Below are 17905 nucleotides of genomic sequence, written 5' to 3'. Positions count from 1 at the left end.
CTGCATGTGTATTTTTTTGTCTGTATGTGTGCTGTGTCTGGTTGTGTGTCTGCGGGTTTTGCACTGAGGACTGGAGAATGCTGTTTTGTCAGGTTGTACTTGTACAATCGGCTTGAACTTTTTTTGGAATATTTTTTGATTTTCCAAAGACTCGTGCAAATCCAATAAACAGAATTTTACATTCTCTTTCCTCATAAAATGTTTCACGGAGTACTTATTTCCCCCTCCACTCCCTAACACTTAAATTATACAAATACAGAAACCACCTAAATACCTACAAAGATAACAATCCTTCTGGAGGTGAGAGAACCCCGGATATTAAATAAAAACAGGTCGGGGCAAAAACACATGTTGTCTGCCCCACATTCCCCATTTCACACTCTTAATCCTTTACTTGCTGGAACGGGTTGTTTCTTTTCTCTTATTTGAGGGGGGGAGGGAGGGGGATGTGAATTATATCTATGCCCCCATGTGCCTCAGATCCCGTTGCCACACTTCACCGAATGTGCCGTATCTCTTCCGTAAATTGTCGGTGATTTTCTCCAGGGGAAGGCAGCCCTGTATTTCCATATTCCATCGTGAGATACTTCACTGGGAGTCAGACATCCACGTAACCACTTTACATTTCCTAGCTTCTGACGAGGCGACCTACACAAAGTGAATTTGGTGTTTGGACAGTCTAAACTGTTCTTCCCCAATGTCCCCCAGAAGGTACAACTCTGGATCCTGTGGAAAATCTACTGTTGTATTTTTTTTCAGAGTGTCCCCCAGGACTTCCCAAAGGGTCTCACCCTTGTACACAGGTAGGTGGAGTGGACAAAGGTTCCAACCTCCACACCACACTTAAAGCACATTTCCAAGATTTCTTGCTTTGAATTGTGTAACTTTATCGGTATGAAGTATAGCTAGGAGAGTGGTGGAGGTGTGGAACAAGCTGCCAGCTGAAGTGGTGAATGCAGGCTCAATTTTAACATTTAAGAAGAATTTGAACAGGCATATGGATGGGAGAGGGATGGATGGGCGATAGACTGGACTAGATAGAATAATAGTTCAGCACAGACTAGAAGGGCCATGTTCTCTGGTTCTATGATTCAATATTCGTGAAAAGCAATGCACCAAAACGCAACATTGGAGCGAATGTGATTGGAGATATATTAGCCTTGAGATGAATTGCCTGCCTCAGTCTTCTCAGGAAGTTCAGTCCCTGTTGTGCCTTCCTGACAAATGAGGAGATGTTGAGTGTCCACGATAGGTCACTAGTTAAATGAACTCCAAAGAACCTGGTGCTCTCTACTACAGATTATTGGTGTGTAGTGGAGGGTGGTTGTTCCTGGTCCTCGTGAAGTCCAGGATCATCTCCTTCATCCTGCCCACATTGAGGGTCCTGTTGTTATTCTTGCACATTAAGATGAGATTTTCTTCTTCTGTGCAGTCTGACTCATCGTTGCTGACGAGGCCAAATACTGTTGAGTCATCTGTGAACTTGATGACTCTGTCGGAGCTGGATCTGGCGAGTCAGTCATGAAGAGATTTAAATTTAAATTTAGACAAACAACACGGTAACAGGCCATTTCAGCCCCAAGCCTGAGCCATCTAATTACACTCAAATAACCTACAACCCTGGTACGATTTGAACGGTGGGAGGAACATGAAATTTTGGATCACTGCAAGATTCAATGATCTGTCATCATATTGTGTTCTGGAATTAATGATAAGAAAGTGAGAGAGAGGTTGTTGTGAGAGACAGAGCTTACCTTAGCTGGAGCTGTGAAGATGTGTCATGCCAGTGAACTAAGCTCTGCAGCTCACCAAAAGTTCGGTGATAGTGTAAAAACTGGTGAAAACGAAGGCATAGTCAGATCCACAGTGCGTGTCCACCCACACAAACAAGAAACGAGATTATAGGAAACAACAAAAAGGAGAGATATTCAATTGTAAACGACGTGGCCTTCAACATGCACTAAAACAATTCCCCGCCTATGGAAATGTCTGTAATAAGTGCAAAGGGCAAAATCACTACGCAAATAATGTTTTTCCAAAGGAAAACAAAACAGAAGTGAAAGCGTGCACACTGTAGAAGTAACTGCCCTCAGTGATACACTTTTCATGGGCACAGGAAGATTCAAAACCAACAGACACTGAACAGCCAAGCGGGAACGGAGTTGAACATGACCAGTGGACGGTGTCATTACATACAAATGGAGTAGATATTCCTTTCAAGCTGGATACAGGGGCAAAGGTTAATTTGATTTGTGAGCGCGACATCAGGACTTGATGGTGTAGGTTGGAGACGCCTCTCCTGGCAAGATTAATCAAAACCTGACTAAAAGTAATTTTAAAAAATTTTTCTTAAACTTAAAAACTTTGGGATATATTCACTAATTGATATATTATGGCTGCAAGGTAAGATTCAGATGAAGAAAACGTTTGCTAAAGCGGTTAGTACAATTGAAGAGGGTGGGCCTACCCTAACGATGAAGCCTCAGGCTCAAGTTCCTCCCCCTTCCAAGAGCGACTTGTGCTGTGATGGCAAGGATTCATGTGACTCTGAGGAGCCGGTGAAGATGGCGCTGGTGTCCAGAAGAAGACAATCGAACTGCAGGCATTGCAGGAACAACTGCACCTGTGCCAGGAAAATTTGCATCAGTGCACAACGGAACAGGCTGAACCGATGAAGGCTGTGATTACCAGCGTTGCTCGTCAGACCCAGCCATTGATTCAAGTTGGTGTTGAATCAGGATCATCTGCCAGTGATTCAGAGGGACAAAAGGACAAAGAGACAAGACAAAAAGAAGGAAGAAAAAGCTTGAATTGGAGGGAGCAGGAGCAGAAGATGAAAAAGATGAAGCCCGACCGATTGAAGGGATTGAAGCTATCAGAGATCCCGAAGCCGGACTCAAGGTACGGAACAAACCTCTATAATGATCAACCAGTTAATGTGTCAACATTTGGATTTGCAATTTGTATCTGTCAGAAGTGAGGTTAAAGTATAATTTGAATATGTTGAGGGTGAGATGAAAAATATTAAAGAAATGGCAAAATATACTGAAGCTGATGAAGTTAAAATTCAAGTCCAGAAAATCGAAGATGATATTCAAGATTATTGTTATGAAGTGGAATAATGTAAAGATACAGTTACTAAAATGGAAGATTCTGTCATGGGAAGTACAAAGGAAAGAACTTTGACAAGAGATTGATGTATTGGAAAATCACAGTCGCAGGAACAATGTGAAGATTGTCGGTTTGGATGGCGATGTTGAGGGCTCTAATCCGCTACAATTATTTCAAAAATGGATTCCAGAGGTTCTGGGTCCTGAGTACTTTCCAAATGGACTTGAACTAGATAGAGCACACAGGGCTAATAGAAAGAAGCCATTCCCAGCACAAGCACCATGCTCGATTTTGATTAGATGTTTATGTTATCAAGACAAAGAAACAAAATGTCCAATAATACCAAGGTCCCTAAACAGTGGCAAATAATAAGGTATTTTTCTATGCAGATTTAAGCTTGTCAACTGTGAAAATCCTCTTTCTGATCCCCAGCCGCACTTCAAGTGTTTTCTGGAGAAAATCAATCACGGTTCTTTACTGATGAAGATGAAGCTTTGGAATTTGCAAATTCTCTTCTGAATATTAAACAAGATCAACAAATGGATGTTCAGGGTCAAGTCACTCAGCACATTTTGGCAGATGGACCTAGCAAGAAGCCAGTTGCAGATCAAATGTCAAAGCAGCAAGAATCAATTGAGATCAATGATGACCAAAGGATTAAAGAAGAAGCTTCTTTACACCTATAAATGAACTGTTTAATTATTATGTGTATTCTGTGGGGTGGGGGGGGGGGGAACCTTTTGTCTTCTCCTTCTATAGCCGCATGCCATTTTGTGGTGAAGCTGCTTCCCGAACAATAGAGCGAAGTAGTACTTTTTGAAAAATCAGTACCTTTTATTTCCAGGGCATTTTTTAGGTTTTTAGTTTTTTTTTCTTCTATTTGTTTCTTACTTGGAGATGTCACATACAATTGAAGGTTTTTATGCAGCGGGGGGTCCAATGGTGAGAGTTCTTTATTTTTTGGACTTTAGAAATGGCAGTTAGTAATGTATTAAATTTTGTAATTTTTAATATAAATGGGTTTAATAGCATAATTAAGAGAAAAAATGTTTTGACATATTAAAAAATGATATTACTTGTTTTTACAAAAGACACATTTAACTGAGAAAGTGCATCAAAAATTAAAAACAGATTGGGTAGGGCAAGTGGCAGCTTCATCATTTAATTCAAAAACAAGAGGGGATGCTATTTTGATTAATAAGAATGGGATGAAGGAAGATTTATTCATGACATTTTTATGCATCTTGCTGAGGCCCATGAAAATGTTTTAGTTGGAAGAGATTTTAATTGTTGTCTTGGTCCAATTTTGGATAAGTCACAGAAGTCTGTCACCAGGACTAAAACTGCAAAAAGAATTTTGACTTGGAAATATATGAATTTGATAGATATTTGGCGAAGGTTAAATCCAAAGGTAAAGGATTATTCTTTCTTTTCTTATATGCATGATTCTTATTTGAGAATAGACATGTTTTTAAAGTCGGCACAGTTACAAGGAAGAGTTATACATGCAGAGTATAAAGCTAGGATCTTATCATTCACCACTTTTGATGTCATGTTTAGTTTCTGAAAAGGAAAATTTGTTTTATAGATGGAGTTTAAATCCTACATTGTTGAAAAGGGTAGATTTTTGTGATTTTACAAGAAAACAAATTCAGTATTTTTTATAAATTAAACAATTCAGTGGACAATAAATTTATTTTTTGGGATGCTTTGAAAGCTTATTTAAGAAATCATATAAGTTATTCAGCAAAAATTAAGAAGGATTATACTAAAGAATTAGATTAACGGAAAAAGTGATAGAGATGAATAAAGGGATAATATAATAAAGGAGAAATTTTATTATAATATGATCCAGACTTATAGAACCAAAAAATTGATTGAGAGAACTAAACAAAAGTATTATGAATTGGGAGAAAGAGTGCATAAGATTTTAGCTTGGCAATTGAAGGCAGAACAAATCTCTAGAACAATTAATGCTATTAAAAAGAATTCTAAGAAAATTACTTATAAACCTCAAGAAATAAATTATTCATTTAAGGATTTTTACTTTAATTTATACAGATCCCAGTTAAATAGTGATGAGGTTAACATTGATGATTCTTTGTCTCAAATTAGTTTGTCTACCTTGAATTGTCAAGATCAAAAAGATTTATATGCTCCATTTATGGAAAGAAAAATTAGTGAAGTACTCAGTTCTTTGCAAAGTGGTAAGTCACCAGGGGAGGATGGTTTTCTGCCTGAATTTTATAAGAAATTTAAAGATTTATTAAAACCTTTTATGGAGGTGCTGAAACAAGCAGCGAATTATTCTACCGGAATATTTTTCAAATACAATTATAACTGTGATACCCAAGAAAGATAGAGATTTGTTAAAAACTTAATCTTATAGGCCAGTATCTTCATTAAATGCTGATTATAAAATTATTGCTAAAATTTTGGAAAATAGAGTGGCTAGATAGCTACAGAATTTAATTCATATCAATTAAACTGGTTTTATTAAAAACACCAATCTGCCAATATAATGTTGCTGGATTGATCAGTTTATTATATTTATCCTAACAGAAAGACGACTTATTGGTGGTGGAACCTTTTGATGCTGAGAAAGCCTTTGATAAATTAAAATTGAATTACTTATTTAAGTTTTTAGAAAAATGTGGCTTTGGATCTACATTTATCAATTGGGTTCAAACTTTATATAAAAATCCCTCTGCTAAAGTTGTAACTAATGGACAAATTTCTTCTGCTTTTCCATTGTCTCGATCAAGTAGACACGGATGTCCTTTATCTTCAGTTTTAGCAATAGAACCTTTAGCAGAGTTAATAAGACAAGATTCTAACATTAAGATTAGTCAAGAGGAACATAAGGGGAATTTATTTGGTGATGATGGTTTATATGGGACAGATCCCAAAAATTCTTTCTGTCAATTATATATAAGATTGGAAGAATATGGTGAAATATTGGGTTATAAGATTAAATGGGACAAAAATGAAATTATACTCTTGGTCAAAGGTGATTATACTCTGTGTAGAGAATTTGCTCAATTTAAGTGGCTAGAGGATGGAATTAAATAGTTGGGGATTAAAGTTGATAATGACATAAATAATTTATGTAAATTGGATGATTTACCTTTAGTTAATAAAATTAAAGAAGATTTGAATATATGGAATAATTTTCTAGTAGGTAGAGTGAATTGTATAAAGATGAATATTTTTTCAAGTGTTCAATGTCTTTTTCAGTCAATTCCCTGTTACATGCCTCAAAAATTTTTTTTTAGGATTTACATTCAAGTATTCCGAAGTTTTTATGGAAAGGAAAGATGGCGAGAGAGCATTTGGAAAAATTGATCTGGAATTTTGAATTAGCAAGTTTGCAACTTCCCCATTTTAAGAATTGTTATAAGGCAGCTCAATTTAAATTTATTAATGGGATGTTTGATGTAGATAAATCTCCAGCCTGGGTTAAAATATAATTGGGTAAAATAGGAGCAAACTGTATGCAGGACTTTTTTTTATAAATGGAATTCAAATTGTTAATAGGAAATAGCGACACGCTTGTTTTGAAACATTTGATTGAATTGTGAAATAAAATAGATCATGAAATAGGTGGAAAAGGTTTTATTTCTCAAATAATTCCTTCATATCAAAATAGACCTTTCTTTTTCTTTGGATAATTAAATTTTGAGGATTTGGAGTCGAATGGGGATTAGGAAAATAGAAGATTGTTTTGAAGCTGGGATGTTGAGTCTTTATAAGGCCCTGCTGAGGCCTCCCTTGGATTTGAGGACAGGTTTGGGCTCCTTATTTAAGAAAGGATGTGCAGGCATTGGAGAGGATTCAGAGAAGATTCACAAGAATGATTCCTTCAATGAAAAGATTGGCACATGAGGAAAATTTGACGTCTCTTGGACTGGACTCCTTGGAATTCAGAAGAATGAGGGGGGACCTCATAGAAGCATTTTGAATGTTGAAAGGCCTGGACAGAGTGGATGTGGCAAAGTTATTTCCCATGAAAGGGGAGTCTAGGGAAGAGATCCAGGAGGATCAGAGCCAGCACCACCAGGCTGAGGAACAGCTTCTTCCCATGGGCAGGGAGAATGGTGAATGACCAAAGGAACCGCTCACACTGACTCTCCGAGATGTTCATATTAATGAAGCAAAATTTATTTATTTATTTGTGTGTGTGTGCGTGTGCGTGTGCGTGTGCGCGTGCAAGTGCATGCGTGCGTGTGTGCGTGAGTGTGTGTATATATATATTTTAAAATAATATAGACATACAGCACAGTAGCAGGCCCTATCAGCCCACGTGCCCATGTCACCCAATTAGATTTCAAATTTTCTGATTTCAGATTTATTGTCAGAGTACAGAGATCACATACAATCCTGAGATTCCTTTCCTGGCGGGAGCCACAGAATTACCATTAATTGGTAGTGCAAAAATAAACTGTACACAACATAAACATGTAAACAAATAAAAGAACTGTAAACAGATAACAGATGTCAACAAACTGACTGTGCAATACAGAGAGAATTAAAAATCAATAAAGTGCACAAGTGAGAGTCCTTAAACGAGTCCCTGACTGAGTTTGTGGTTGAGGAGTCTGATAGTGGAGGGGGAGCAGCTGTTCCTGAATCTGGTGGTATGAGTTTTGTGGCCCCGATACCTCTTTCCTGATGGCAGCAGCGAGAACAGAGGATGTGCTGGGTGATGTGGATCCTTGATGGTCCTTGATGTCCTCTGTAGATCAATGATTCTAAACCTTTTTCTTCCCACTCTCGTACCACTTTAAGTATTCCCTCTGCATTGGTGTTCTGTGATTAGTAAAGGATTACTTAAAGTGGGATGTGGGTGGAAAGAAAAAGTTTGAAAAAGCACTGTTTTAATCGTCCCTCATTGACTTGTTATGTGCATGGTTTCGTAACTCCAAAGGAAATGGGGCAATGACAATTTTTCTCAAGCAAAATATTTCAGTAACAATTGGGTCTAGAGCAGTGATTCTCAACCTTTTCTTCCCACTCACATCCCACCTTAAGCAATCCCGTACTAATCATACAGCACTGATGGCCTTGGGATTACTTAAAGTGGGATGTGAGTGAAAAGAAGGTTGAGAACCACTGCTGTAGATGTTCTCAATAGTGGGGAGGGTTTTGCCTGTGATGACCTGGGCTGTGTCCACTATCTACTGGAGGGCTTTATGGCTGGGGGTATTGGTGTCTCCGTACCAGACTGTGATGCAGCCGGTCAGTGCACTTTCCATCACACATCTATAGAAATTTGCCAGGGTTTCTGGTATCAAAACAAACCTCCGCAAACTCCTGAAGAAGTAGAGGCGCTGACATGGTTTCTTCATGATGCCATTGTTGTGTTGGGTGCAGGAAAGATCCTCTGAGATAAAGACTCCCAAGAACTTAAATGTTCTCACCCTCTCCACCTCTGATCCCCCAATGATCACTGGATCATAAACCTCTGGCTTTCCCTTCCTAATGTCAACAATCAGCTCCTTAGTTTTGGTGACATTGAGTGTGAGGTTGTTGTTGGTGCACCATTCAGCCGTTTTCAATCTCCCTCCTGTACGCTGACTCATCCCCTTCCTTTACACAACCCACCACCGTGGGACCATTGGCTAATTTGTAGATGGTGTTATTGTCGTACTGAGCTACACAGTCGTAGGTGTAGAGCAGGGGGCTAAGAGCACAGCCCCATGGTGCTCCGGTACTGATGGAAATTGTGGAGATGATTTTGGTCTGGAGATGGGGAAAATCCAGGATTCACTTACACAGTAGGATGTTGAGTCCCAGGTCTTGGAGTTTGCTGATCAGTTTTGAGGGGATGATGGTGTTAAATGGTGAACTGTAGTCGATAAAGAGCATCCTGATGTATGTATCTTTGATGTCCAAGTGTTCCAGGACTTTGTGTAGAGCCAGTGAGGTGGTATCCACCCTAGACCTGTTGCCGTGATAGGCGAACTGGAATGGATCCATGTCACTACTCAGACAGGAGCTGATAGGCTTCAACACCAGCCTTTCAATCACTTCATCACTGTTGATTTAAGTGCTGTTGGTCAATAGTCAATTACATTCGACGTACAACCCCTGGTGCATTTTGAAGGGTGGGAGGAAACTGGCTCCCCGGGGAAACCCATGCAGACACGGGTAGAAAGTACAAATTCCTTACAGACAGCACAGGATTCGAACCCTGCTGGCTGGCGCTGTAAAAGCAGTGCATTAACTAACAAGAACGTATTGTTTGTCTGTGTCTGTATTATGTCTGGTTGTGTGTCCACGTGTTTTGTACCAAGGACCGGAGAACGCTGTTTCATCAGGTTGTACTTGTACAATCAGATGACAATAAACTTGACTTGAGTCTAGGACAAGAGGGCGCAACTTCAGGATTGAAGGGCGCACATTTAAAAGAGATGTGGAGTAATTTTTTTAACCAGATAGTGGTGAACCTCAGGAATTTCCTACCACGGGTGGCTCTGGAGGCCAGGTCATTGGGTGTATTTCAGGCAGAGGTTGATGGGTAACTGAATAGTCAGGTTATCATAGGTTATGGGGAGAAGGCCAGGGAGTGGGGCTGAGTGGGAGAATGGATCAGCTCATGATGGAATGGCGGGGCAGAATCGATGGCCTACTTCTGCTCTTGTATCTTATGGATTTAATACCATAAGGAGTGTCTTTTTTTTTTGCAGTAGCATTCAACTATCCTGTGAATTGAGGTATATAACCTTCCATAGAGTGAAGAATTACCACTTTGACAAGCAACATTGCAAACTTACAGTCAGCCGGATGGACACATCTGTATGTTCTATCGTCCAGTAGCATGTTTTCTGGACAATGTGGAAAGCATCCTTCAATTCTGCCAAATAAAACAGTGAGAAGTTACTGCATTCAGTCAGATGATTTGTGGGAGGAAGGTCATGTTTGACCAATCTGATTGAATTTTTTGAAGAGGTGACTAGGAATGTGGATGAGGGTAGCGCAGTGGATGTTGTCTATATGGACTTCAGTAAGGCCTTCAATAAGGTACCACATGGAAGGTTAGTTCGGAAGGTGCAGTCTTTAGGTATAAATTTTGAGATAGTCAAATGGATTGAACATTGGCTGAAAGGGAGAGGCCAGAGAGTGGTAGTGGATAATTGTCTGTCAGGTTGGAGGCCGGTGACCAGTGGTGTGCCTCAGGGATCTGTATTGGGCCCATTGTTGTTCGTTATATACATTAATGATCTAGATGATGGGGTGGTAAATTGGATTAGTAAATATGCAGACGATACTAAGATAGGCGGAATAGTGGATAATGAAGAAGTTTTTCAAGGATTGCAGAGGGATTTAGGCTGCTTAGAAAAGTGGGCTGAAAAATGGCAGATGGAATTTAATGCTGATAAGTGTGAGGTGCTTCATTTTGGTAAGAAGAATCAGAACAGGACATACGTGGTAAATGGGAGAGCATTGAGGAATACAGAAGAGCAGAAAGATTTAGGAGTAAAGGTACATCGTTCCCTGAAGGTAGAAACTCACGTGAATAGGGTGGTGAAGAAGGCTTTTAGTATGCTGGCCTTTATCAATCATTGCATGGAATATAGGAGTTGGGAGGTGATGTTGAGATTGTATAAGACGTTGGTGCGGCCTCATTTGGAGTTCTGTGTGCAGTTCTGGTCGCCTAATTATAGGAAGGATATAAACAGAGTGGAGAGAGTGCAGAGAAGGTTTACCAGAATGTTACCTGGGTTTAAGCATCTAGAGTATAGGGAGAGATTGGACAGATTAGGTCTTTATTCTTTGGAGCGTAGAAGGTTGAGAGGGGATTTGATAGAAGTATTTAAGATTATGAAAGGGATAGACAGAGTGGATGTGGATAGACTATTTCCGTTAAGAGGAGGAAAGATTAAAACAAGAGGACATGAGTTAAGAATTAAGGGGCAGAGGTTTAGAGGTAACATGAGGGGGAACTTCTTTACTCAGAGAGTGGTAGCCGTGTGGAATGAGCTTCCGGGAGAAATAGTGGTGGCGGAGTCAATTGTATTATTTAAGAAAAGGTTGGACAGGTATATGGATGAGAAGAAGATGGAGGGTTATGGGCATTGTGCAGGGAGGTGGGACTAGAGAGGGGTGTTTGGTTCGGTGCGGACTAGAAGGGCCTAATGGCCTGTTTCCGTGCTGTAATTGTTATGTTATGTTATGTTATGATCCGGTCCTTGTTGGAATTGAGAAATTATTGATTCTAAATTGATTTTGATCTTCCCCAAGGCTTCCTTGAATTGAATGGAATTGTTTCTTGCCTGTATACCCAAGGCGTTGTGCAATCTTTGTGCAGTACATAAAACTGGACACAACCTAGTACATCATTAGGCAAAACTCTCCCTGCCATCGAGAACATCCACGTGGAACAACGCTGTTGGAGAGCAGCAGCAATCATCAAGGATCCACATCACTCGCTCTGTTCTCGCTGCTGCCATCAGGCAAGAGGTATAGGAGCCACAGGACTTGGTTGCAGGAGGGGCAGGACTAGCAGCTCAATGTTCCAGGCTCCCATTGCTTTAGATGGGATAGAACCGGGGTGGGGAGAATTAAAGGGGGAGGAGTAGCATTGCCCAGGGAAGTGGTTGAAGTGACTTCATTAAACATATTTAAGGTTCAGTGAGATAGATTTTTACATTAAAAAAAGGAATTAGGGGATATGGGGAAAAGGCAGGTGGGTGAAGCTGAATCAATGATCAGATCAGCCATGATCTCATCGAATGGTGGAGAAGGTTCGATGGGCCCGACGGCCAACTCCTGCCCCTATTTCTGATGTTTATGTTCTTATAGGGTTATGAAGAGAGCTTTTTGGTATATTGACCTTCATAAATCAGGAGGGAAAGGCGTCCATAAAGTTTGTACAGAGTCCTGCGAAGGACCATAACTAAAAACAATTTGAAAATGGCAAACATCATGGGAACAGACCATTTGGCCCATGAGCCCGTGCCACCCAATTTACACCCAGTTAACCTTCAACCACCCCCCACCCCCCCACCAACGATACATTTCAAATGGTGGTAGGAAACTGGAACCCCTAGGAAAAACCCACATGAACGTGGGGAGAATGTACAAACTCCTTAAAGACAGCGCGGGATTTGAACGCCGGTCCAAAACACTGTGCTGTAACACTAATGCATTAACTGTTCCGTTTTTAAAAATCCAAACCATTTGTGTTAACCACTTTGGTAATTCCTTTGAATAATTGATAGACATTAAGATAAATAATGTTTCTGATGAGGATTTTAGCCTGAAATGTTGATGATCTACTGCCTGACCTGCTGAATTTCTCCAGCACCTGGTGTGCAGCTCCTGTTTGAATTAGACCATGTGCACGTTGAAGGAAATGGTGCCTTGCACTGGGAAATAGGCACTTACTTTGGAGTCAGTGAGCACCCAGTTCCCCATGGATCTTGGCAGGTCTTTTTACAAATATTCTCACACGGTCGATATCTCCACTCACATGGGACATAATTTGGTGCTTTGGAGCCACTCTCTGTAAATGTAATGGAAAGATCAAAGGAGATTATTTATTTGTTTTAAATTTTAAGTTTAGACATATAGTGCAGTAATGACCTTTTCGGTCCTTGAGTCCATGCGCCCAATTATACCCAATAAAACTACAACCCCGGTATGTTTTGAATGGTGGGAGGAAACTGGAGGCGCTGGGTAAAACCCACGCTGATACAAGGAGAACGTACAAACTCCTTACAGACAGCACGGGATTCGAATGCTGTAACAGAGTAGTACTGATTGCTATGCTTACCCCGCCATCTCTTTTAAAATGTTGATATGGAAAAAACAATCCTGGTTCTTGGGTGGAAGAAATTGGAGAGAGGTATGGAGCACAGTAACGGCCCTCTGCAGCTTCACCCATCACCCATCGTTCTAATCCGAAACAGATCCCTGGCATTTTCCCAACTTGTCCAAGTCCCTGTGCAGACCTCCTGCTTCCTCAACACGATCCACCCCTCCACCTATCTTCGAATCATCCGCAACCTTGGCATCACATGGGAACCAACGTGAGACAGAGGAGTGACTTGATGGGTGGAAACAGAGAGTGGGAGTGTAGGGCCATTACGTGGCCAGTAATCGAAGGCCCTCATGGTGGATAGGTGCCCGCTGGTCAGCATGGAGGTAGGAACATAGAACCATAGAATATTACAGCACAGAAACAGGCCCCTTTAGACCTTCTGGTCTGTGCCAAACTCTTTTTTTGCCTGTCCTGCACCCAGTCCATAGCCCTCCATACCTCTTTCTCCATGTACCTGTCAAAATTCTTCATCAATAGTAAAATCAACCCCACATTCAGCTCATTCCACACTCCCACCACTCTCTGTGTGAAGAAGTTCCCCCTAATCTTTTTCCCTTTCACCCTTATCCCATGTCCTCTGGTTTGTATCTCACTCACCCTCAGTGGAAAAAGCCGACCTACATTTACTCTGTCTATCCACCTCATCATTTTAAATATCAAATCTCCCCTCATTCTTCTATGCTCCAGGGAATAAAGTCCTAACCTGTTTAACCTTTCCCTGTAGCTCAGTTCCTGAAATCCGGGCAACATCCCAGTAAATCTTCTCTGCCCTCTCTCTTTTTTTTTGTATATTTTATTTATTATCCAAAACAAAGCACACAATCAAATACAAATTACAGATATACATAATTTTCTCCCATGTAATCCCCTCCCACTCCATCCCCTCCTCTCCCACTAATCAGCCCAAGAAAAAAATTAGACATATAATAAACCACCAAACACCGTATTGGATGTCACCAAACAACCCATTACATATTTAAACCCAGACATTTCATATATGGGCTCCACACATTAACAAAAAAAGAATAGTTATTACATAAATTATACATTATCTTTCCCAATGGGATACAGGACCTCATCTCCATGTGCCATCTTTCAATACTTAACTCAGTTTCATTTTTCCAAGTAATGGCTAAACATTTTCTTGCCACCGCCAGTGCCCAATCGTATAAATGCAATCTGAAATTTATCCAATTTTAATTCCAAACTCCATTTTTTTAATATATCCCAACAAAAATACTAATGAATCTAATGAAAATTTAAATTTAAATAAACCCTCTAAAAATTCCATAATTCTATTTCAAAAAGGTTTCACCCTCTCACACAACTATACTGAACGTTAAAAAGGCCCTACTGGTTCACCACATCGAAAACACATATCCGAGGAAATAAATCCATATTTCTTTAACCTGTCAGGAGTTAGAGTTGATGTATAAAATTATAATTATAATCTGTACCGTGCATTCACTAATTTAGTCACACTTTCCTCACAATCGTCCTGAGAAATTGAAATAGACGGATCTTTTTCCCACTTCATTCTCGATTTATAAACATCTTCACAGAATTTATAAACATTTTATGCTGCAATAAGGCATACATCTCTGTAATAAATCCCTTCTTACTTCCTTCAATAATTAAACTTTCAAATCTAGTTCATCTAGGTAACCTCAAACTTTGCCCAAAATTGTCTAATAACAAAGCTGATAATAAGTATTCGAAGAAATTCCGACTTTTTCCTTCAATCTGAAATGAAGCAAAATACTCAGCTTCATAACAATCTTCCACCAATCTAATACTTTTCTGTTCCTAAATTTTCAAAAGTAGATTATTCACTGACAAAAAGCTTATACCTTATACAAAGGAGTTTTAACTAAAATTTTACCTTCAGTCCTTATAACAAGATTTTTCTTGTACCATAACTCCATTAAATGTTTTAACACCAGTAAATGATAATTTTGCAAAAGTTGGGGATTCTATTTATAAATAAATTGTTCTATTCTTTGTTCATTAATCTGAGCCATTTGAATTTTAGCCCAACTCAAAGATTGTTGTAGTTCAAACATTTTATTAATACACTTTAATTGTGCCGCTTCATAATAATTTTGTAAATGCGGTAGTTGCAAACTTCCTAAAGCATATTTCCAAGTAAAGTTTTGTAAAGGCACTCTTACTAGTTTATCTTTCCAGAAAAAAGTCCTCACCAATACATTTAAATCCTTAAAAAACTTTTTCGGAGTCCTATGTGGAATCGATTGGAATAGATACTGTATATGTAAAAGATATATTGTATGTTCATTTTAATACAATTTACACATCCTATTAAAGTTATTGGTAAATTCTTCCATCAATTTAAGTCACCTTTAATTTTAATCAATAATGACAAATATTTTAATTCATATAAAGGATTAACAATGGCGTGAAGCAAGGCTGTGTTCTCGCACCAACCCTCTTTTCAATCTTCTTCAGCATGATGCTGAACCAAGCCATGAAAGACCTCAACAGTGAAGACGCTGTTTACATCCGGTACCGCACGGATGGCAGTCTCTTCAATCTGAGGCGCCTGCAAGCTCACACCAAGACACAAGAGCAACTTGTCCGTGAACTACTCTTTGCAGACGATGCCGCTTTAGTTGCCCATTCAGAGCCAGCTCTTCAGCGCTTGACATCCTGTTTTGCGGAAACTGCCAAAATGTTTGGCCTGGAAGTCAGCCTGAAGAAAACGGAGGTCCTCCATCAGCCAGCTCCCCACCATGACTACCAGCCCCCCCACATCTCCATCGGGCACACAAAACTCAAAACAGTCAACCAGTTTACCTATCTCGGCTGCACCATTTCATCCGATGCAAGGATCGACAATGAGATAGACAACAGACTCGCCAAGGCAAATAGCGCCTTTGGAAGACTACACAAAAGAGTCTGGAAAAACAACCAACTGAAAAACCTCACAAAGATAAGCGTATACAGAGCCGTTGTCATACCCACACTCCTGTTCGGCTCCGAATCATGGGTCCTCTACCGGCATCACCTACGGCTCCTAGAACGCTTCCACCAGCGTTGTCTCCGCTCCATCCTCAACATTCATTGGAGCGCTTTCATCCCTAACGTCGAAGTACTCGAGATGGCAGAGGTCGACAGCATCGAGTCCACGCTGCTGAAGATCCAGCTGCGCTGGGTGGGTCACGTCTCCAGAATGGAGGAGCATCGCCTTCCCAAGATCGTGTTATATGGCGAGCTCTCCACTGGCCACCGTGACAGAGGTGCACCAAAGAAAAGGTACAAGGACTGCCTAAAGAAATCTCTTGGTGCCTGCCACATTGACCACCGCCAGTGGGCTGATATTGCCTCAAACCGTGCATCTTGGCGCCTCACAGTTTGGCGGGCAGCAACCTCCTTTGAAGAAGACCGCAGAGCCCACCTCACTGACAAAAGGCAAAGGAGGAAAAACCCAACACCTAACCCCAACCAACCAATTTTCCCCTGCAGCCGCTGCAACCGTGTCTGCCTGTCCCGCATCGGACTTGTCAGCCACAAACGAGCCTGCAGCTGACGTGGACATTTACCCCCTCCATAAATCTTCGTCCGCGAAGCCAAGCCAAAGAAAGGATTATAATTATCATCTACAATTATTCCCAAATATTTAATTTTATCTGACCAGTTAAATTTTGCGATCTGCCTACAAGTTGTATCCTCCATCCTTGCTCAAGGGATTATTTCACTCTTATCCCAATTAACCTGATAATGCTTCGTACTGCTCTAACCTGCCCAATGGTGCATCGGATATGTTAAATATATTCGAACAGCATCAGCAAATAAGTTTATTTACACTCTTCTTCATTCACCTTTAACTCCTTCAAACTGGTCTAATCACTTTGGCTAATGGTTCAAGAACCAACACAAATAAGGCTGGTCACAAAGGACACCCCTGTCTAGTCGATCTAGATAATATATACGAAGAAGATACTTGCCCATTTGTCACCACTCATTGATATCCTTCCTGTAGTTAGGTTACCAAACTGCACACAATGCTCCAAATTTGGCTTCAACAAAGTCCTAACCTGTTTAACCTTTCCCTGTAACTCAGTTCTTGAAGTCCGGCATCATCCCAGTAAATCTTCTCTGCACTCTCTCTATCTTGTTGATATCTTTCTTGTAGTTCGGTGACCAAAACTGCACACAATATTCCACATTTGGCCTTGCCAATGTCTTGTACAACTTCACCATAACATCCCAACTCCTATACTCAGTACTTTGATTTATGAAGCCAATATGCCAAAAACTCTCTTTACAACCCTGTCCACCTGTGACACCACTTTCAGGGAATTATGTATCTGTATTCCCAGGTCCCTCTCTTCTACCCCACTCCTCAGTGCCCGACCATTCTTCGTGTACGTCCTTTCTTGGTTTGTCCTTCCAAAATGCAACACCTCACACTTGTCTGCATTAAATTCCATCGGCCATTTTTCAGCCCATTTTTCCAGCTGGTCCAGTCCCCTTGGCAGTGAGCTGAATGGCTTGTTTCACTCCTGTGTGACTCTGAACAAGGCGACCAAACTGTTCACATTGGTCTGGAGAGGTGTCAGCCTCAACGAACAATCTTTGAAAACACTTACCTGTGACCATGAAGCTCATGCTCTCTTCGTTGCCAACACTATAGGCTTTCATTGATAAAGGCCCATCAGGGCTGGCAGTGAGAAATTGGTTAGGCAATATCCAGGATTCAAAAGCATCATAATTGGTGAACCATCTATTTTTATGGACAATGAACGAGGCCTGTTTGAGAAAAGCATCGGCCATCTGCCACTTCTCTAGTGAAACTCTTCCGTTGTTATAATAATGGACAAAATAGCTCGGGTACTTCACAGATTCCAGTGAAAGGGTGGTAGGTGCAGCTGAAAAATTAACAAAAAAAAACAGTGAGACCACAGGCACCATAAGACCATCAGACATCGGAGCAGAAATAGGCCATTC

The 17905-nt window shown here is 40.4% G+C and overlaps 1 protein-coding gene across 1 annotated transcript in view; it reads right to left on the bottom strand.

The window, feature by feature from the left end:
- Window positions 1–17905, bottom strand: part of LOC138752648 (uncharacterized) — a 74071-nt gene that overhangs the window by 22099 nt on the left and 34067 nt on the right. The window contains exons 9-11 of the mRNA XM_069915409.1: window positions 17548–17826; window positions 12502–12619; window positions 9888–9967 (exon numbers count right to left, since the gene is read on the bottom strand). Coding sequence (XP_069771510.1) covers window positions 9888–9967; window positions 12502–12619; window positions 17548–17826 — 477 coding nt within the window. The remainder of the gene's footprint in view (window positions 1–9887; window positions 9968–12501; window positions 12620–17547; window positions 17827–17905) is intronic.

Source organism: Narcine bancroftii, chromosome 1 (assembly GCF_036971445.1).
Source record: "Narcine bancroftii isolate sNarBan1 chromosome 1, sNarBan1.hap1, whole genome shotgun sequence".
NCBI classification, from domain to species: Eukaryota; Metazoa; Chordata; class Chondrichthyes; order Torpediniformes; family Narcinidae; genus Narcine; species Narcine bancroftii.
Note: the sequence above shows the minus strand (reverse complement) of the source record. Positions and strands in the feature narration are given on the sequence as shown.